Source organism: Lagopus leucura, unplaced genomic scaffold (assembly GCF_019238085.1).
Source record: "Lagopus leucura isolate 7727_CA_CO unplaced genomic scaffold, USGS_WTPT01 Super-Scaffold_73, whole genome shotgun sequence".
NCBI classification, from domain to species: domain Eukaryota; kingdom Metazoa; phylum Chordata; class Aves; order Galliformes; family Phasianidae; genus Lagopus; species Lagopus leucura.
This window is the reverse complement of record NW_024962252.1, coordinates 87,973,543-87,994,984: the sequence shown is the minus strand read 5'-3', so window position 1 is coordinate 87,994,984 and position 21,442 is coordinate 87,973,543. Positions and strand designations below refer to the sequence as shown.

At 46.1% G+C, this 21,442-nt stretch overlaps 1 protein-coding gene across 1 annotated transcript; it reads left to right on the top strand.

The window, feature by feature from the left end:
* Positions 1 to 8,062: 8,062 nt before the first annotated feature.
* On the top strand, positions 8,063 to 10,258 carry LOC122194338 (cystatin). The gene is made up of 3 exons (XM_042895328.1): positions 8,063 to 8,310; positions 8,680 to 8,793; positions 9,862 to 10,258. Exons 1-3 carry the CDS (start codon positions 8,083 to 8,085, stop codon positions 9,937 to 9,939), a joined length of 420 nt encoding a protein of 139 aa, XP_042751262.1. The 5' UTR covers positions 8,063 to 8,082; the 3' UTR covers positions 9,940 to 10,258.
* Positions 10,259 to 21,442: the final 11,184 nt, after the last annotated feature.

Below are 21,442 nucleotides of genomic sequence, written 5' to 3'. Positions count from 1 at the left end.
ATGATTTATGATTGATATGTTTTAAGAAAAATAATTTTTTAAATAGCAGATAAATCAAAGCATTGAGATTGCATTGTCTTTAAAACATGAGATATTTCAAAAGTAATCACTTAACGATGGGAAGCATAATCACTCGTTTTTCAACATCTGAGGTTTGCTATCTTGTTGCTAAGTGACAGAAAAAAACTTTTGTGCCTTTTGCATGCTTTGGTTTCTGTCCTGAGTGTCTTGCAGAGATTAGAACTGTGCAAGTTGGTTTTCCAGTCCTTTAGAAGCCAGTGCAGGGCTGGGCTACATGAAATTCTCATTAGATAAAAGCAGATAGTGGGTCTGGAACAGAGTTGGCTACATAACTTCCACGCAACTGCAATACTGATGATTATTTTGGGAAGTGCAGCCAAGATCTTAAACTTTGTGCCTGATGAATAGCTCTACATACAAGTTAGAAATTGCCAAAGCTGAGAGCAATTGACAAAATCCTCCACAATTAAGTACAGCATTTAAAAAAGAAAAAGGCCCTGTATTTATTTCCATATTATTTAACCAAACTTGGGAATGTGAGCCATAGCAACACTACTCACTGATGTATGCCATCACAAGGGTAGACACTTTTCACCTGTCATTTCTATAGTTGGTGCCTCTAGGAGTGTAATTCTACAGGATTCACTGGCAAGAGGCTTTGGCTGGAGGCTAAAGAACATTTTTTTTTTTGGTAAGGTTTTCTGAAAATATGAACATATTCTAATAGAGTTTTACAAACAAAGCTTCCATGCTCAAGAAATACATTTTTGGGGTGGTAAAGAATGAAGAAAATGTTACCTAATTTATTACTGAATGCTTGTGAAAGACTTAATAGCCAAGAAACTAGCAGTATGCCACAGACGATGCAGGAGACCTGTGGTGGGTCTCTGCATGTTTCCTTGCAAAGCTATGCCAAAGCCCCTTAATTCTGACCTTAATTATTTCAGTGGCAGGCATTTGCTGAGCAAAGAACTGAGGCCGTGTCAAGTCTGTGCACTGAGGTTTGTGAGAAAGCCAAAGTAATCAACCAGGCTGGAACTGGGCTCTGCTAGTTGTGGCTGAGCTATTCTGATTTTAAATAAGGCCTGATCCATGCAGCTCTTCCTACAGAAGCCGGCTCTGCAGCTTCTACTGCCTGTAGGAATACAGGATCATCTTCCTCTACAGGGATAGGTTGATTTTGCTGGGCAATGAACCCCTTCAGTAACTTGCAATGAAAATAAAGCTTCCTTCTCCCTGCCATGCTGTTGTGTTCATTAAAACCTAATCAGTATTCAGCTTGCAAACTGAGAAGGGATATGTTCACACAGTTTATTTTCTCCCAGTCAAACAAATCCTTCTAAGCTAACCAGCTGCTGTGTTAGGACCCTTTTTTCGTAGTAGGCATTATGCAGATTGCTGGGCAAAAGTTCTGCCTGGTTTTGTTTGTGAGCAGCTTCACCAACCATGACATCCGAGGTGCTGAGAATGATTCTGTGCTATTCCCCACTCCCTTGTAGAGTTTGTCTTCAAATTGTGCTGTTGGCATCTTGTAGCTGTGTCATAGGCTGCTAACATGCAGTGACGTGGCTTTCTCCCTCCCTCTTGGACGACTGAGTAAACCAGTGGCCAGCCCATGCGAAGCAGCCTGGCTGGCTCACAAATAACCAGCATCTTGCTTGAATAATAGCGTTACCCTGAATGTGAGTCTTTGCTGGTGTGTCTGGGCTTACTGAAACCTGATTGCTGAATGCATGTGTATAGATCAGTGTATGTACAGCTGACTGTTGGGGTGAGTTTTGGGGTTGCTTGCAGTCTCACTTCCCTCTCTAGGGAAAATCTCTGTGGTCAAGTGTCTCTGTGTGCTATGGGGTGACTGTCTTGTTTTGTTGGCAAGCTGCCCTGGCTTCCTAGAGGTTTCTCTCTTGCCATTGTAGATCCAACAAGCACAATGTAGAAGGGGGCTTAAGTCCTTTCTAATGAGTAGCAGCCAGGCATTATGCTGGCAAGCCGGCCTTGGGAACAGCCTGTTCTCTGCTCTCAGATGTTTCTTTCAGTGACCAGAGTTTTGCTTCACTATACCAAAAAAATGCCTTAACCAGGGGAAATTTACTGCTCAGAAGTGCTGAGTGAACAGAAATCGTAACTGGTTTAAACCTAGTGCAGAGGGATCTGTGAATATAGTCAGGCTGTACACCACTGGTGTGTCTTCCAACCAAACCAAATCAACCAAACAAACAAAACCTCCAAAAAACAAAGAAGCTCCAAACATAGTCTGATCTATGGCTCCCAGCTGGTTGGCTCTGCTGGGAAGGAACATGGCAAAGGAGCTCATGTCAACCTACACAGAATTCAGGTTCTAGATGGCCCTTTAATTGTGGATTTGTGCAAGCATTAGGGAGTTGTAGTGTTGCTCCCCACAAAGGACCTTCATCAGAAATGCGCCTATGTATATTTAAGAAGTGATGTAATGCTTATGGCATCCCCACATTTGTTGTACGTCCTAAAGCCCTTGGGTGTAGCAGCAGTGACGCTATGCGTGTTTTCAAGGGAGGACCAGGCGTGATTCAATTTGTACAGAGGACAGAGGTGTTTTGGCTCTCTTCTCCCGGAGAGCCTGGCAGTGCTCCCCACAGCCACCATGCTGACGTAGAGGAAATATTCCTCTTTTGCGTCCCTGGGACCTGTGGAGCCTCAGAGCCCGAGCTGTGGTCTTTGTAGGCTTCTCTGCCATATGTTGTTCCTTTGTTGTGTGCAGACCGTGGCTGACATGAATAAATACTCTTTTTTTCATGGTCTGGCTTCTCCACAAGCAAATTTGTATTGAAACATCCAACTCTATCACTCCAACATTAAAGCCTGCTGCTTTAAGAAGAGATGAGAGTGGGCAGCACAACATACCCAGCAGGCTGCTGGAGGGCCAGCTTCAGTGCAGCGTACAAACATACTTAATTTTAGGCTTATTTCTAGCTCTGTGAAGTCACTGGTTCTCTTCGGAGGCTTAACTTAAACATGTGCTTTATATTTTTGGTTGGATTGGGGAGAACTCATTTTCTTGGTAAGCTCTGAACCAAGTGATTCCTAGGGAAGTAAAAATTATCCACTGTGAACTACTTATTAGAAATCTAAAGCAGGCAAGCTATTTCTCCTGCAGGCTGAGGTGAACAAATATAGAAGAAAAGAGAATGGCTGAATTACTCTCAGCAGATACAGACTAATGCAGTGACCAAAGACATCAGTTTGACAAAATCTGTGATTATTTTGAATCGCTGTGCCAGCGTTTTCATTTACGTTTCTCAGTATGGAGAAGAATACTGGTGTGTTGTTTGTATTTTTATTTTTTGCTAGCATCCTGAACACGCCAGTACTGCCCTTTAATTAGCATTCACTGCCAAAAGTGTGGCTTCACTGCCTCTTTTGCACAATCTGACCATAGCGATTGCTTGGAGTTACCTTAAATGCAGCTTTTCTGCTGGCAATCACTTTATTTACTGCTTGGCTGTAAAACTTCCATGTGAACACAAAAGCAGATTAACATCAGTAATTACCAAAGCAGATGTTTGTAGACAAATACCCATTTCTTAGAAGCAGATTATCTTCTGCACTGGCACATGGGAAAGGGATTCATATCATGCAATGCTGTCACTCTCAAATGATGTCAGAAGTGACTCAGCAGAGAGGTGTGTAACTCCCCTACCTTGCTTCCATCTCCTAGGAATCACTCTCTGAAGGGTGATGAAGCATGGGACAGAGTCAATTGTTGATCTTACTGAGATCAGTCCTGTTAGATGTTTAGCATTTCATTCTTAAAAGTGACTGCCAATGAGTGAACAGGGATTTGTGCTACGTGTACTTGCTTCTTTCTGTTTGGTTTGAATAAGTTTGTATGTTTTGGTGTTTTTTTCTTGCTGTTCATGAGAAATCTAGGGCTGTGCCTTTGATTGAATTGAACACCTATGCCTATGTTTTCTAGCAAGTCTATTCCCACTGGATTGCCTGAAAAACACTTTTGGTACAACATGCTAGGCTTAGTAGAAGTAGACAATAGTTAGATCTTTCCAGGCTGTTGTGCAAAGAAAGCATGGTTGTGCCTTGGAGGAATGATCCTCAGCTGGTGGAAAATGGCAGCTTCAGTCTTTTCTAAGCCAGTTATACTGTGAGGACTGAAAGATGTTCAGATGTTTTTGAAGCCTGTCCTGGCACACGGTATTTACCAGCTGAAGTCTACTCAGCCTTGTAGTCTATCCAGAAAAGCCACCCTTGGCTGTCTGTGGTGAGAGCTCGTCAGCATGTGAAGGAATGTCGATGCAGAAAAGATGTGACTGTGGTTCTGGCTCCTTTGGGGCTTCAGGTTGGCTGCCTAGATTTCAGAGATGACCTTTGGAAACTAAGAGAGAATATAGGTCCATGATTTTCCTTGTGTGGATTTTCCTCCATTACTATCTGAAAAAAACAAATAATGCAGAAGCAGAGTGTGGACAGAAGTGGCCATGGTCTCTGAGGAAGGCAGGAGGTCTTTACCTCTCCCAGTATCACTGAATATCAGTTGGTGTGGGAAAGGTGTGGATGGATTCATCTCCATAAGCACAGGACACTCTTCAACAGCAGTGGTTTTATTTTTGGCACTGAATCACTCTCAGCTCTGTCTCATAAATTGCTGACCATCTTGCACAAGAGGCTTTCAGTTTTTGAAAGCTCTCCTTTTACATAACACCTCCCTTCCATCCCCTTGTGTGGGTTACACAGCACAGAAGGAGAAGGGGAGCCATGTCAGCACCCCACCTATCGCTGCTCCAGCTCCACTGAGTGGGATCCAAAAGTCTGGCCCCAGCATAGGCTTGGCCTGCACTTTTTTTGCTGATCCCTTGGTTATGAGAAATTTAAACCAGATGTTCAGTGTTCAGTCATGCTTATTTTTCCTGCCTCTATCACAGTAATTACTCTTTACTGAGGGTCATTCGGAGTTCAGTTTTGTTGAGAAACTGTTATTCTTGATTAGAGGATCGGCTGCCTTGTCTAATTGCACTTTGAAAGACATGTCACAGTATCCCAGAGCTCTTCAGTTAGCTACTGAAGAGTGAAGTTGTTAACAGCAATGACAGGGAATGTAGCAGTTATTTGGAGAAAGGAATCTGCCTGCTGACTTAAAAAGCTGATCAATCCTGATTGGAACTGAAACATAGATGAAAATATATCAGATATTGCACAAACAATATTGAACCAACTGTGTGGCTTGACACAAGAAGACACGGAAACTATGTTTCTGTTTCTGGTAATACTGACAGTGCACTGCCTCACGGACTTTGCCAGTATTACGTCAGGAGTCTGATGCTGCTTGGTATATTACCTAAGTCCTTGGGTCATCTGATTACTTGAGGATTTCTATTTTGTTTATTAAAAGAAGAAGCTTGTGATATAGCAATTAGTTGCACCCATCAGAAACAAAAGGATCAATACAGTTTTATTTCGAGAACCAGGTTCCTTTTATTAACCTGCTGTAAAGCATCATTTTTTGCCCCCCTTCCCCCTCCTCTTTATTTCCTTCCTCTCAAAATTTCTGTAGTTCAAGTTCTAAAACAGTAAACAGATGCAGCTTGCTTCTGGCTCAGATGTGAGGAAAGGCCAAGAGAACAGCTATCTACAAAGCCTTTGGCCCTGGCTGGAAACTCCCAGACTCCAAAGGGTGTTTCCCGTGCAGCCGTTCTGCACAGTGTAGCCAGGCAGCAACTGTGTCAAAGAGGGACTCTGGCAACCACTATTTTGCAGAATAAATATTGATGTGTCTGTTAGGAGGGCAAAGAGAAATCCTGGCAAAACAGAAACATGTTCTGATGCTGCTGATGACTGCAGTTATGTGTCTTCAACTGAGAATAGTGTCCATGTCTAAGGAAGAGGACAACGATGTTGACCAACAGGCAACACCCTTCAGGCAGTTAAAAAGCTATTCAGACAATCACCAAATCTCCAGATATACCTCAGTTTTCTGTGGATGGGTGAAGGAATGTGGAAGGACGAGCGAAGAAGAAGGAATTCTGAGATTGGTATTTGAGATTTTTCTCCCTTTCAAATCACTTGTGATCCTTTAAGTTCAAAAGTTGGTGATGTGAGCAGGAGGGCAAAGTGTTTCTGGAAACCTGTATGTAGAGTGGGGAAGGGTTGACAGCCACTCCTCAGATGTTCCTTTGTTTCAGGTGCAGTTTTGGGAAGCTGCAGGTACTTGTCTGAAGTGCCATGGAGCCAATCCCCCAGTATGAGGAGCAATTCTTAAGGAGCTTCTCTGGGAGAAACGAAACCCAAGCTGAAGGCTCTGCTCCCTAAAACTCAAGACAGAGACTCTTCATCACCTGTGCCCAGACTGTGGTCTTTCTGGGGGTGAAATGGTCACCCTCAGTGTTGAACCTCCTCCATTATATGTGAATGATTACCTGCCTAAGGAGGGCAACAAGCCTTTCCCTTACGAAAGGTGTCACCATCCCTCAACATAACTGATGCAAGCCTCCTCTACTTCCTCAGTCTTTTCTCTTGGAGTGGCTTTGTGGGATCAATTATAAATTGGGCCAGTGACAGATTAGCATCTGAGAAGAAACTGGAATTCTAGGTGAGCACTGGAGGGCCAGGTGTACACAGCAGGTTCCTCCTAACCATCAGGAAGTCCTTCTGTGCTGTCTGGGTGCCACTGCATTGTCACAGACTATCCAGTGGAGTTGTGGAGGCTCCTCTTCTGAGTTCTTCAAAAGCCACCTGAACGTGGTCCTGGGTAGGCAGCTCTGCACTGAAGTGTGTGCTGCTATAACTCAGGAAGACGCAGGCCAGTTATGGCTTGTTTTATCTTAACTCCAATGAGGTGACTTGTTTGCCTGGACTGCAGGCAAAGTATTTAGCTCTTAACAAGGGCTATTTCTCCCTGCTTTTGCCCTCAGATACACGAAGGGCAAGTGTAAAGCCTTTTCTGCCCAGCATCAGCTCGGACTGGCTCTGAAGAAGTAGCCAAAGCTCCCTCAATCCCAACAGCACTGATATTTCCTCCTGCGTCACAGGCAGCACCTGATGCTGCAGTGGTGCTCATGTCTTTCTCTTACCAGTAAAAGCTATCATAATGTCCTCTGGTTGCAGTATTAGTTGCACATCTTGTTGCCAACTGCAGGGGAGTTTCCTCTGACGGTTTTCATGCTGGATATTGCTGGCACTCAACAGGCTACAAACAGCCTTTCCAGTCAGTCCACAAACCCTTTCCTTCTCATTGTGAGAGGTGTTGAGAATATTCAGGCATAAAACGTCACGCTCTCTTGATCTAATAACTGCACAAGGCCTTAAATCTCACTCATGCTAGCTCTGTAGTGCTATATTAGGTCCTGTCTTGCTGAACTTAGGGTTCCTGACAGGAGAAAAAGACCTTGTGGTTATGAGATGAAACTAGAAGTTAAGCCATCTGTCTGGGAAGCCAACCTTGCCACTGATACCCCTCTGACCTTGAGCAATTAATGTAGATGAGGAAACACCAATGCTGTGGAGGCAGATATAGGAAATGACACATGGTGTTTTGTACTAAAAGCCAAATTAGTAACCTAAAATGCTCTGTGGTTTAGTTGCCACCTCTCTACAGTAAGGGAAAATAAGCGCTAGAATAAATCACGTGGAGGCAGAGCCTGGAAAAGCCTCCAAGTTCCCGGACCCATGTGGGATGCAGCCTCCTCCATCCGGATCCACAGAGAGGGCTGTGGGTGGTGTAATCCCGGACGGGCAGCCGCAGCCCTGCCGTGCCAGCCCCCACCCGCGGCCTGTCTGCGTGAGCGCACCGAGTGCAGCCTGCCGCGGGCTGCTCTGAAAGCCCACCGTGCGAGGGCTGGGATTCTAGCATTCTCAGGCACAACGTTCCCTCACGTACTCTTTACTGCCGTCACCACGGGTGTTACTTGTTGCCTCGCTAAACCGTCCCGCTTCCCGGCCTTGCCGAGTTCCCACCTCCGTCCGTCCTGCCCTGCCCGGCCGGGAGGGGCGGGACGTGTGGGCCGAAGCCACCGCCCATCTCGCTGCGCAGGCCTTAAAAGGGCGGCGGCGGAGCGCGGCGCGGAGTGCGGAGCCATGGCGGGAGCTCGGGGCTGTGTGGTGCTGCTGGCCGCGGCCCTAATGCTCGCCGGAGCTGTCCTGGGCAGCGAGGAACGCCCCCGGCTCCTGGGGGCTCCCGTGTCCGTGGATGAGAACGACGAGGGCCTGCAGCGGGCCCTGCAGTTTGCCATGGCCGAGTACAACAGGGCCAGCAATGACAAGTACTCCAGCCGGGTGGTGCGGGTCATCAGCGCCAAGCGGCAGGTGGGTGCGGGGCGGCCTGCCTCTGTGTGCGTGAGTGCTGCGGGAGTTGGAATTTCTGAGGTTAATGCGGGCTGTTCTGCTGCAGGAGGTGGATGAAAGCTTGGGGCATACGGCTCTGAATGCTAATGTTGCCTTATGAGCTAATGCAGCTTTGTTTACTGATTAAGGAAGCTGCACTAGTTTGTTTACTTGGATCTTGCTTCCTGTTTGGTAAGGGATGCTGAGTGTGTTTTCTGTGGAGGTTGCCACACACTGCCTGCTCTGTACTTTTTGGCTGGTTGTGCTTCTTTCCCATAAGGTTCTTCTTTTTAGAAAGCTCCTGGGTATGTGCTGCAAATAAAACTGCTACTGCCTGTGATCTTGTTGCAGCTCGTGTCTGGAATCAAGTACATCCTAGAGGTTGAGATTGGTCGGACAACTTGCCCCAAGTCATCAGCTGATCTCCAGAGCTGCGAATTCCACGATGAGCCTGAGATGGCTAAGGTAGGCTCTAAGCAGGATGTGCTGCTTCTTGGGTTCCTACTGCCCCCTTCCCTCTGGGAAGGTGGGCAGCATCACCTGTCTGCTTCTAATAAGATCAGATGCATCATGCCTTTAGACTGTGCAAGATGCTGTCCTTGCAGAACTTGTCTTGCCAGATAATGCTCACAGAGGAAGGGAGACATTGCAGCATGCTTAAGTGGAGAGTTCAGGCTGTGGTGCACAATAGGAGTACATGTGTCTCAATCTTATGAGTGCATGTGGGATATGCAGAGGAAACTGCTAAGAAGGGATTGCTTAGGGGTCTCCTGGTTATCAGTTTGGTGCATTAAGTTCTCATACCCTTCTCAGCTCCTCCTGTACACCTGTGAACAAGCTCAACTCAGTCCTCTTTTGAGACAGTCCCATCTCTGTGAATCTTTGTTTGGGCTAAGCACTGATCGCAACTGGATTACCTTGGTTCTCTAGATTTACTATATCATGCTGCATGCAGATTTCTTAAGAACTAATCTAGCTTTTCAAGTTAACACCAAATTGTCTGTCTTTGGTCAGTGTCTAGTTCTTGCCTGTTATTTCATTACTGGTGTTGATTGGTAATAGGCCGTACTTCTCTGTGCATGTTCCTTGTGCCTGCATGAGAACTGACACTGCACAGGAATGATCCACTAAGCACATGGGTGGAAGCTTGCCTGTGCATCAACACAGCTGCCATTGTTAGGCAGGCAAGCACAAACAAATGGTTATCTGTGTGGGCCTGCCTGCTTTTGCTCTCAAAGCTTATATTGGAGAATTACCCAGGCTGAAAGCTCTGCAGCACTGGGAATTAGTGTGTGGAAGCAGCTTGATATTGTGAAATGTTGACTGCTTGGCTTCTGTGTTAGCATTTGGGATAAATGATCCTGAGCAGGTTCTAAGTTTGGGGTTCCAGAACATACTGCTGGGAAAGTGCAAATCCAGAGTCACAAGAGTGGCATGTAGTCAAGAATCTCAAAATGGAATAGATCTGTGTAGAACAATGATACTGTTGTATGTTCTTAATATGATAATCGATTTCTTTTTCTCTCTCCTCAGAATACCACATGCACCTTTGTAGTGTACAGTATTCCTTGGCTAAACCAAATTAAACTACTGAAAAGTACCTGCCAGTAAGCCTCTCTTGGCTCCAGCGGTGACCAGCAACCAGTTACTCAGATGAAGAAAGAAGCAATAACGTGAATTGAGATGGGTTGTATCACTGCCTGTTAACTCATACTTCTGTATGCTTGTGCTATGCAAGTAAAACTATGTAATCTTCCTATAAAGCACAGTATGATCTCAACTTTGTTTTTCCTCTTTGTAGTTATATTTTGGAGTAGCTGTTTGTCGTCTCACAGCTTTCCCAATAAAGCAACTCCAGTGTCAGAATTTAGGATAAAGTTGGTGTCCCTGTGAAGTGACTACTGTAAACATTAAAACTCAATTCATCGTTGCTGTTGTGTGTGGTTGCCTTTATATGAGTGCCTGGTGTCTTGGAGGGAGGGTTTGTGTTTATTTATCAGCTAATCTCCCATGCCTAAATGATGGGATGAGAAGAAATGCAGGGTCTAATTACAGCAGGAGTAAGTTTGGTGAAAGTGTGTAGCTGTTTTGACTGAAGAAGTGTTTGGACTTTGAAAATGCTGTAGCTTGCAATGCTGTATTTTGGGAAGGTTAACCAGAACTTACGTGAAGTGTGTGATCAGTTTCTGCTGGAATTCTGCTCCTGTCAGCTGCTGTATTGCAGAGCTCCATCTGTTTATGCAGCTGTGCCATGTAAGAATTAGCCATTCTGATGTCTCTTGTATTGCATTGGAGGTGTTTGGGAAACACGGACTTCCTCTGGCATTGTCTTTACAGGTTATCCTACTGTATCTTTAGTTCTGTAGTGCTTCGAAGATGAAAGCTCTGAGTAGGTATCCCAAGGACTTTACTTCCAGTTTGAGCAATAGTATGGCCAACTTCATTTATAACCTGAATTATCTCCACTAGAGCTGATGGAACAGCTGCTTCAGCACCTATGCTTGGTCCATCATAGCTTCTGTTTGCAAACAGTTACAGGCACAGAAAAGCCTGGAGGATAGTCAGTGGCAGCAAGCTTGGCTGGAGGGGAGGTGGAACTGTAGTCTGGCTATGTGTTAACCGGGGCAAACTTGAGTGACATCTGATCAGGATACATGCTATTGAGTCAGCAGGTGGAGAGGATCTGTGCCCAGATCCTCTCTTAAGGCAACTGGCTAAAGTGTTTCCTTAAATTCATTAGTTTGTGGGGCAGTTGAGGATACCTGCTTTGAAAAGGCGCGTGATATAACACTTATACCAATAGCCTTAACTTGAGAATAGTCTAGCACTAAAATAATGGGAAAGTTATTGGTGTTGAGTGAATAACTGATAAGAGACATCTGTCAGTGGTTTTACAGCAAATGGATCAAGTCTGGAAAACCTGTCTTTGTTCTGCAAATGTGGGTGTTCCACAGACATTCCAAATCCGCAGCCTTCCAAATCTAAGCGTGTGTATGAGCCTGGTGGGTCTTTCAGTTGAACACATTGCTGCTGATTTCATTGCCTGTGCCATCAATGCTTGGGATTTGTGTGAGTGTCGCAGGGAATGACAGCTCTGGATTGGAGAAAAAAATTCTACTTTTTCAACACCTTATGATGTGATCTCATGATGAAGTGCAAGAGAAAGATTCTCTGAGCAGATGGTAAGTAAGAATGGAGAATTTTAAGGGGGTCTTGTTTTTTAACTCGGAAGGAAGGAACAGAATCCTCTTGAAAGAAATTTCATCTTTAGTTGGGAGAAGAAGCTGTCAGGTGAAGGTGCTGAGATTGAGCAAGGAGGATGCTGCTTGTTTTGCATGGTCGTAATGGACTTAATTTGTCTTGTATCTTTGTTTCTTTGTATTCTGAAGTAAACAGGCACCCTTTGGTATATGTCTTACCCAAAGACAAAATAAGCTGTGTCTTGCCCTATGTTACTCCTTCAATCATGGAAGCGGTATGTCCAGGTCTGGTGGTCCTGTTTTGAAGGTGAGTGAACTGAAAGGAGTGTAGAAAAGAGCTGTAGAAGTAATGTGAAGAAAGCAGCTTTTGATGAGAAGTGTAAGAATATTGTTACTTTTTTTTTTTTTTTTTTAAAGAAAAAACTTTAGTGAGAGCAATTGCAATCACCTCTTTAGGTATGGAGTGACTTGGATCTAATGAAGGAGAACAAATGGAGTGCGTGACTAGAAAGTGAATGTTTCTAATGGGAAATACAGCTGTCTAATGAAGGAGTGAATTTCCTGTTGCTTTGTTGCCTTTCCACGGAGATGAGAGCTCAAGGAAAATCAGCTTTAGCCCAATCCATGTTCTGGTACTCACAGCAAGCGGAGCTGTGTGAAAATGAGGTTGTGGTAACTGCAAGACCTCTCATTACATACCTTCCTTGGAAGTGCATCTTCTGTGGGCTGCTCTTTCTCCCAAGGGCAATGGCACATCCCCTCATCACTGGGGTTTGGTGAACTTACAGGGAATGAGCTGGCTGCCTGCCACCAAAGATCTTCATCCAGGACATGCTTGGTTCCCTTCCTTCCACTCTATCACACCCCTGTTTCTGCTGAGTGCTAGCAGGATAGCTATCTGGGTCAGTGTCCCTGCTGAGTGAGTAAATTCTGGTGCCAAGCTGCTCAGATGTCCTTGTTATTTTTCAAACTACGCTCCATTCTTATGTTCCCAGTCCCTGTTTTCTAGCTTATCTGTGTGAAGACTAGGTAATGGGATTCATCTTCTTGCTTTTGGTGCGCTTACCTGTGTTTCAGGCCTGCCTTTCCCTTTTATTATCCTGGCTTGAGGCCTGGTCTCATTGGTAAGGAGATGAGGCAAGAAGAAGGCAGGGTGCAAATTGTAGAATCATTAAGGCTGGAAAAGACCTCCAAGGTATCGTGTCCAACCAACAACCCAACCCCACCATGCCCACAAACCATGTCCCTCATTGCCACGTCTCCACATTCCTTGAACATCTCCAGGGACAGCAACTCCACTCCTGCCTGTGCCAATATCTCACCATTCTTTCTGGGAGGAAAGCCAAGCATTTTACCACCTTATCTGTATTTATTAGACAGCAGCTTTAAACAGCATGTAGGAAAAACAGTGAATGTGCCAGGGAAAATGAGAGTTTGGATGTGACAAGCGCCTGCGTTCAACGGTGTTGTGTTTTTACACTGAAAAATTCCAATGACTAAGGACACAAATGAGTGGCACAGATTACCCCATCCTCATACACTACTGAGTGTCAGACTCAGTGACTGTCCCTGTGTGCACTCCACCTGGAGTAAATGCTAAAAAAGCCTGACCTAATTTAAGCACCTTCTGCTCTGGGCTGTTTTACTTTGTGTTTGCAACAGGCTAAGAGCATTAATGGAAGTTCCCCTGCCAAGAGCATTCTGCTTGGCGAGTCTTTCTGCTTGGCTGGATGGTGCTAGCTGGGTCACTGTCAAAACCTGCCTGAATGCCAAGCCCTCATTTTTAGCTGCATTCACTGCCTGACTTTTTCAAATGTGAGGCGTGAATGACAGGTGTGAACAAGCGATCTGGGTCATACTTGTTTCTTTTTGTCTCTTGCTATGCTTTGCTTGCACGTGATGGATCAGTTCTGGGGTTGCACTTCCTTAAAATCAGGCCAGAGCGTTTTCCTGGTGAACTATTAGGAGAGATGCTTTTAGGCTGCTGCAGCTCATGAACTCAAGGGTTTTTACTGACTCTGAAACTTGGGGAGATTGAGGGCTGACAGGCTGTGAAGCGTAGCCCTTCTTAGTAGTATCTGCCACACAGTTCTTTGGGTCTTTCTGAGATCCTTGAAGCCACCAGTGCTCCTACCAGCTACAGAGACGCTCTATACATAGCCTAAATTGCAATTTTCTGCAATTATGAAGGCAAATGACCATGTAAGAATTCAGGCCACCCTGGAGCCCTGCACACTTAGGGCTGAGGTGTCCAGAACCATTCACAATGCGTATACACTGTGGGTGTCTATTTCTCAGCTTAAGGTAGAGACCTCTTTCATGAGGTGCTTCTTGCCTTGGAGCTGGGTGGCCCCAGGCTGGACAAGGAAGGCTAAGGAGTGGTTTTGGTGTTCAGCTGGCTTTGGTGAGAGGAGCAGGCAGCCTGCCCTCCCTGCAGCACGTCCTTCAGCAGGTCTTCCTTGCTGTGCCCTCATGGCTCAGTGCCACAGCAGATCCGGGGACTGCAGGTGACATGGTTGTTAAACTTCTTCCATATCGTCACTCCCATCCCACTGCTTAAATTGCGTGAGCCTCTGTGACTGTAGGATTTTGCAACAGAGAGGGAAAGGAGAAGCTCACGTACCCATCTCCATGATAAGCCAGGGCACGAGAATTGGGGTGTGTGCTTTGATTATTTCCCATGACACTGTGTAGTGCCCTCAGTGCCTCATGTTGTGCCATCTCCAACTTTTTAAGTACACAGGTTATTGTTGAGCAATCAAATTTTTCTCCTCTATGTATTTATTTCTTGCCCATTCCTGCAGATGGGTCCCTTGCCTTATAAATAGGTGTCCTGTTTCCCTAATCCTGGCCATTTGCAGCAGCAGTCTGCAGGGGACACTGTGACAGAATCACTTTGTCCTCCTTAACCTGGGGAATGGAGAAGGAGACAGAAGCTTAAAATAAAACCTTGGGCTCTCAACATTATGTCAATAATAATAAATAGTAATGTCATGTAAGCAGTTAGGAACCAGCATGAGTGCTTAAACTGAAATTTTCTCCTTTCTGTCCCTAATGAGTACAGGTACCACAGAGGGCACTTCCCCAGCTGGAGAAGAAGCTGGACCTGAGGCCTGGCCATGGAACCAGTTTCATTCCTTGAATATAAAGGTGATTTGATTTCAGGTGAAGTAGTGATGTTTACACTGACCAGCTGGGCACAACTGTTGTGGCCGAGGGGTGGAAGCAGGGAGCAAGCACAGCGCTGACCTGCTCCCATCATCCTGCTGCCCATTGGCAGGTCAGCCCCTGGGGCATTTCATGCCAGGAGCAGCTCAGAAGGGCTTAAAATCTGTGGCGTCAAAGCCAGTGAAGTTGTTTGGGGGCTTTTTTTGCCCTTCAGATTATGTATGTTTTCAGAGCTTCTCAGAGGGGTTCCCTGGGGACTTGCATGGCTCAGACCAGCTGGAACAAGGCAATGCTATGTACCGAGGTGACTTGCTTGGAAAAGAGCCTGCCTCTGGGCCTGTGCTACATGCTGCAAGCCAGTTTTGGTATTTAACCCTGCTGGAGTCACGGAGGGTTTCTCGGTGGTGGCCTCTCATTAATCCTGCTTTTCCTACACAGCAGTCAGCCAGGTGCTGCTATGTGCAGGGGGCTGTGCATCTCCAGGTGGGCTCTCCTGTGGAGCTCTGCAGTTGCCCAAACACCTTCAAAACCTTCCCATGGGCTCTGCAGGGCTCTGCTTCAGCTGACAGCCAACGAGGAGTAAGCTGTGCCTTGTCTGAAGTAGGCTCTGGCAAATAAGTTTATTATCTTTATTTTTAAGCTATCCTTGGAGTCAGTGCTGCCTGAAGTGGGCCTAAACCAACCTGCAAGCTTTAGATGTGACCAGAACATCTCACTGCCAACATTCAGGATTACCATCAGCATTCACGTTGGGCTCTATGCCATACAAAGGTCAGAGGTATCACCCCTCACTCCCTTTTTGTGTTCCATCCGGGCTTTGCCCCACACAGCACTGTGCTCCCTCCTGGTTGGAGTTGGGTGCTGCCTGTGAGCAGGCCTCGGGCAGGCACAGCATGGCAAGAGCTTGGTTGCTGAGTAATCTACCCCAAGTAAGTCACAGAATCATTAAGGTTGGAAAAAATCTCCAAGGTTATGAAGTCCAACCCCAACCCGTCCCCACCATGCCTGCTAACCATATCCCTCAGTGCCGTGTCTCCACACTTCTTGAACACCTCCAGGGACGGGGCTTCTACCATCTCCCTGGGCCGTTTGTGCCAGTGCATCATCACTCTTTCAGAGAAGAAATTTTTCCTAATACCCACCCTGAACCTCTCTGGCTCAACTTGAGGCCATTCCCCCTCTCTAGTCACCTCGAAGAGCTCCTTAGGAAGGTGATATGGCACGGTTAGGAGGAAGGGAAAGTGAAAGAATGGATGAATTTCCAGTCTGAAAAATTTGTCCCAGTGGTAAACTCTTCCTATTTCCTGTGCTGAGCTCTCATGCCTTGCAGCCTTTCATGTGTAACCTGAAAGCTTTCCACAGGGGGTCACCATCTCACAGAGGATGCAGGACCTGTCTGAGGACAAAACAGGCTGGTTTCTCATCTTCCACAAAGCATGACCTCTGACATAGCCCTGTTCCTTATGCCAGCAGATACATGGCCACTTCCTTCCAGGTGCCTCCTGGAATGTCTGAATCAGAGCCGCATTTTCCTTTGATCACTGGGACATAAGGACAGGAAAGGGAATGATACTGTCTCAGTATGGTCCTCAAAACCTTGGGTGCTGCAAGCAGACATCTCCTGCAGGTCTGAAACCCATTTATGTGGCTGTTTGCCTGGGTATTTCCATTGCCAACATACAAAGTGCTGCAAGATACCTCTCAGTGTCTTGTTCACAGGCAGCCCTTAGCCTCACAGACTGAAAGGAGTATTTGAGCTGGATGGGACCCTTAAAGATCACCTAGTCCAACTTCTCTGCAATGAACATGGACATGTACAGCTCAACCAGGTGCTCAGAGCCCCATCTAGCCCAACCCTGAGTGTCTTCATGGATAGAGCATCCATCACTGCTCTGGGCAACCTCTGCCAGTGCCTCACCACATAGTTAGGCTGTAATTGCATAGGGCAAAATCACATGGATCTGCGACTACGTGGAGAGGGGGAGTTTAGTATATTCCTAGAAATGAAGCTAACCTGATGCTGTTTCGTCTTCAGATCTTTTTTCAACATCTTTTGAGGAACACTGAATGTGAACACACTTATTCTCCCCAGCTGATGCTATGTGAGCCCCCAAACATATAACAATATGTTAACATATTAGCGTACTGTATTTTAATAATTAGCACTTAACAGTAAACTTTAACGAACGTGTAATTTGGAGCTTAGCACGCAGCAGGCCCCAAAGACACTCAGTGTGTTACGGGGACATTCCTGTTTATTGACTCAGGCTGAAGCCAGGAGGAAACATCTCATCTGCGTTCCAGATGGGCACAACAGACCGTGCTCACCAGGCGTGATTTATCGAAGGAATAACAAATGCCAGTGCAGCCAGCAAACTCCTCCCCTGCCATGCACTAAGACTGCAGAAGCAGTCCAGGAGTAAAGGCAGGACCTCCCTGCTTTGCTCTCAAATTCTTCAGTGATGAAATGATATTCTCTTTTTCAGACTATTTCCTTAAAAGAAGAGATGGAAACTGGATGTTTCTCCAGTGTGTTCAATGAACTGCAGGAATCATAGCGTATTCATGATAGATTAAATTAATTTAGTGATAATCTGGATTCCTGGCCTAATTGAAACGTAGTCTCTCATGCTCTTGCAGCAGTTGGTGTAGCTTTTCCAGGAAGAGCTGCTGACACGTCACCACATTGATTGTAAATAGCAAAGCTGCTGAGTATCAGCTTCTTGTGCCAACGGGAGGAGGGTAGCACTGCCTCTGGAATCCCTCTGTTGATACCAATGACATTTAACTCTGGTACAGAAGCGGCGAGTGGGAAACTACCTTACTGATGCCCCAAATACATTTCAGGGCACTGTGCAAAGCCAGTAAAAGTCATATGCACACTTCAGAAATTAGCAGTAAGTGTTTCCCCCTCTAGGAAACCATTGTCTGGAAATTGGATGATCCAGAGGATTCGATTTATGTAAATGCCTGCGATTGTCCCATGGATTATTAAAATAGAACAACAGGAGCTTTGATCTAGTTGGCCCCTTGACCCCCAGGGCTACTAACTTAGATAAATCTTGTTTGCTTTAGAATTGAAATTAGCTTCCTTAAACACCATCAGCATAAAGCAAGTATCTCTTTCTGAGCGGGCCTTTTTTAGAGGTAGGCTGAGATTAAATGGCTTGCAGCTCAGGCAGGCACACAGGGCTGTGCTGTGGCCATGCAAATGATGCACTGTGTGGTATAATTGGGATCATTGTGCAGAAGAAATGAAAATTGTTTTTTGTTTGCTTGTTGCTTCCTTCCATGCTGCTGGGTTTTGTACCATCAATTAGAAGCTGACTTGTTCTGTGCCCAGATGAGAGCCCCTTGTTTGTGGCAAGGCTGGGAAAGCTGCTAATTGCCTTCTGTCAAATGGACAAGGTCATGATGGCACAATTAAAAGGGAGCACTTGGCTGCGGTGGTGCTGAGACTGCCCAGGTCAGGCATGGCTGATTGCCCCAGCCCTGGTACATGGGATGACCAGATGGAGCTTAACAAGGCAGTGAGTGAGAGCTGAGTTTGGGAGAAGGGGCACTTGGTAGCACAGTCTGGGGCTATGGGAAGAGCCAGGACGTCCCCTCCAAGCCTTCCCCTGGACATATGAAGAAATATTGGTTTTTTTGGAGTCCCCAGGGGGTGCTGCTCCATGGTTCTGCTCTCTCCAGCAGCTGCTTGGGAAGTGGAGGGCTGCATTTCTCACTTCCACTGAAGCAGAGCAGACATCTCAACAGCTCTGAAAGTTTCTGCTGGGAGTTGTCTTGCTGTCAGCTCCATCTTAAGCCTAAGTTAGTGGGTGTGTAAAACCACCTTCAGAAAGAGCAGATAGACGGATGATTATTTTAGCTTCCCTTCAATTCAGGGAGACAACACTGTAGCGAGTTTGAAGGAAGCCTTCTGGTTTCTGAAGTCAGTAACGGACTTTGTCCCGTGCCTGGCGCTGCTGAGTTCTTCAGACCAGAACTGCTTGACACATGGTCAGAGCCAACATTGTGCTTTGACCACAGCCAGAGCAGAGGGGAAGCACCTTCTCACATCCCTCTGAAGAAGTGAGAAAGACTGAGACTGCAGCTCATTGCCTGGAGAGGTATTCCAGATGGCATCTTACTGCAGGGTTGGTTCTTGCATACTGGGGTGCTCACAGCTGCCTTGGGGTGACTGCCGGCCAGATGCTGCTCCTGTGCTATGAGAGATGGAGAGGGATGCAGCTGGGTTGTGGGACATTCACAACAGTTTGTAAGAGGTCAGAGTGAGGGTGACAGTGCCAGTTGTTCTCCGCAGCTGACTGCTACTGCTCTTGCAAGGACACACAAGCTCGGTGATGCCTGAACTGTGCTGTGCTGTCTGTAGCGCTTCACAGAAACCTAATAACCCAGATATCACAAAAAGGTGTTATTGTTGTTAGTGCACGTCCTCTTTACTAAAGGTCTTTGCCCTAACTCAGAGAGAAAATATATTATATGCTAAATCTTCTCGCTGTTTATGCCTTTTCTACTGCCACATTCACCCTTCCACCTCTGGGGCCTATGACTGGGACTGCAGCCTGCTTCCTCTAGAGAAATTGGGCTTTCACAATGCATGATCCTGAGATCTTGGCATGGAGGAGATTGAGTGTAGCGGTGGAGGTCCTTTCCTCCTTGGCTTTGGGACTGCTTGGATTTAATGTTATTCCTTTTCTTAATGTTGTTTACTCACATGCTCTTCCTGTTCATCACTGTCCACGTTTTGTTGGCAGGAGTTACTCCATCCTTCTGTGCCTTGGTTTCCCCCAGTGTGTAAAATGGTGGTAGTAGTGGGATGCTTACGGAGAAGAACGCTTTCTAATTGTCTCAGTCTGGCCCTCATGGCGCATGAATCGATGTCCTACATGGAGAAATGAGTTGTGCCATGCAGCATCAGCGCCTTGCTGGTTATGCGCTTTCCAGCTGGTATACAAAATCCTATGATTATGTATGAAGTTCTATAAAGAAACATTAAAAATTAATTATATTGACTTTCTCTGTAGTGAACCTACCTGTAGAGTTGAAATTTTAGGATCATTTTTTTCAGATAAAGCTGCGGGTGCCTGGACAATTTTCAATGAATATTTGACTATGAATTGCTTGCCTTATTTTCCCATTCAAGCATTCCCAATTCTCAGTGTATTAAAAAATGATTAGAAGATAGGCTTTATTCATTCTCATAAAGGAAATGAAAAGGTTCAGGCAGGGGAAAGTCTAAGATTTTCACAAAGTGAGGCAAGAACGTCAAACTACTTCTTTTGTTCAGCAATTTTCTTCTGATTTCAAAGTTTTGCATGGAGCAAGCTACATGAGGCTGTGCAATTCATTACCCAAGATAGGTAAAGTGCCTCTGAAAACTTGCTCTGGAGAGGTATGAAACGTGAGGAAGCAACAGGAGCTAGAGAGCACTCATCTTCCTCCTGACCCTGTTTGGGTGCTGATCCAGTCTCGGGGTGCCCCTTTAGCCAAGAGAGGGTCTGCTGGAGGAGGGTCTATGAGGACAGCAAGGTATCACTCTACACCTGTTTTTTTTCATTGCCCCATGCAGACAGGTGCAGAGGATAACCTGCTGCTGGCGTGTCATGTCCTCCCCAGCAAACTACACTTCCCTGCCTTGCTGTCAAAAGGGCTCATTATGCATTCCTTTTGCTGCCACCAGTGCGTGCAACCAAGGTGTGCTGGGAGCGACAGCTTTGTGACAGCCTGCAGAAATGCTGAGGGTTTAATTGCCTGCTTTACCCCAGGATAAATAAGCCTTCAGAGCCTCAGCCCCACGTGCTTCATCAGAGGAGTTCACTGTTTCAGGGATTGGATTGCTTGATCTCTTTAAGAAGTTTTCCTGCGTCTTCTTGAGGAACCAGACATGCCAACAGTTATCAGAGAGCTTACAGACTCTGGTGTTGAGAAGAGCCATGCTGTACCTTGTTTTCTCATTGGTTCTGGAGATTCTAAAACAAAGAGCTTACTGAATAATGGCAGCATTGTTTGTTGTGCTCTGACATTGGCTTTTTCTTTCCAAATGTGCCTTTGGCACAACAGCTGAGCTTCAGTTTTGTGGGGAGATATGGCTTTTCCATTGGGGCTGCTGGAAAACACAGCCTGTGCTTGTCCTTCCTCGCATGCTTACAGGAAGGTACTGCTCTGCTTGAGCTCCTACAAAGGTACAAGAGTCTGTGGCTTTGTACTGGAGCCACCTACATCCATATAGAAAAGCCACTGGCCTCAAGCAAGCCAACTGAAAATTAAATGGGTCTGAAAGCCAGGTTTTAAAAGAGATGTGTCTAAAACTGGCAAATCCCTGTCCAGACCTGCCCTGCATTCTGCTGTTGTACCAGGACCTGTTGTCACCCTGCTGATCAGCACGGGCAAGCTGATTCTAGAGGCTCTCCCCTGCAAGACATACACAGCACTGCCAAAATCCCCACCCAGCAAGCAGCAGTGCAGAGCGAGGGCTGTTGGACTTGGGTGTACCTTCCCACCTGGTGCCAGGCACTTCTTTATTGCAAACAGGAGCCAGCCCCAAAGGCAGGGGGGAGGTGGATTCAGCAGCAATCTTGGAGGCAGAAGTGTGATAGCACATTATTTGTTGCACATTAATTAATGTTCAGTTTAATAACAGTCACAGCCCTTTGGATTACAGTGCTCTTTGGTCTCCCCAGTGCAGAGGGTGATGGGTTTGAAGCCATTTCTCCTCTCACACCCAGGGGGTTGTTCCCAGA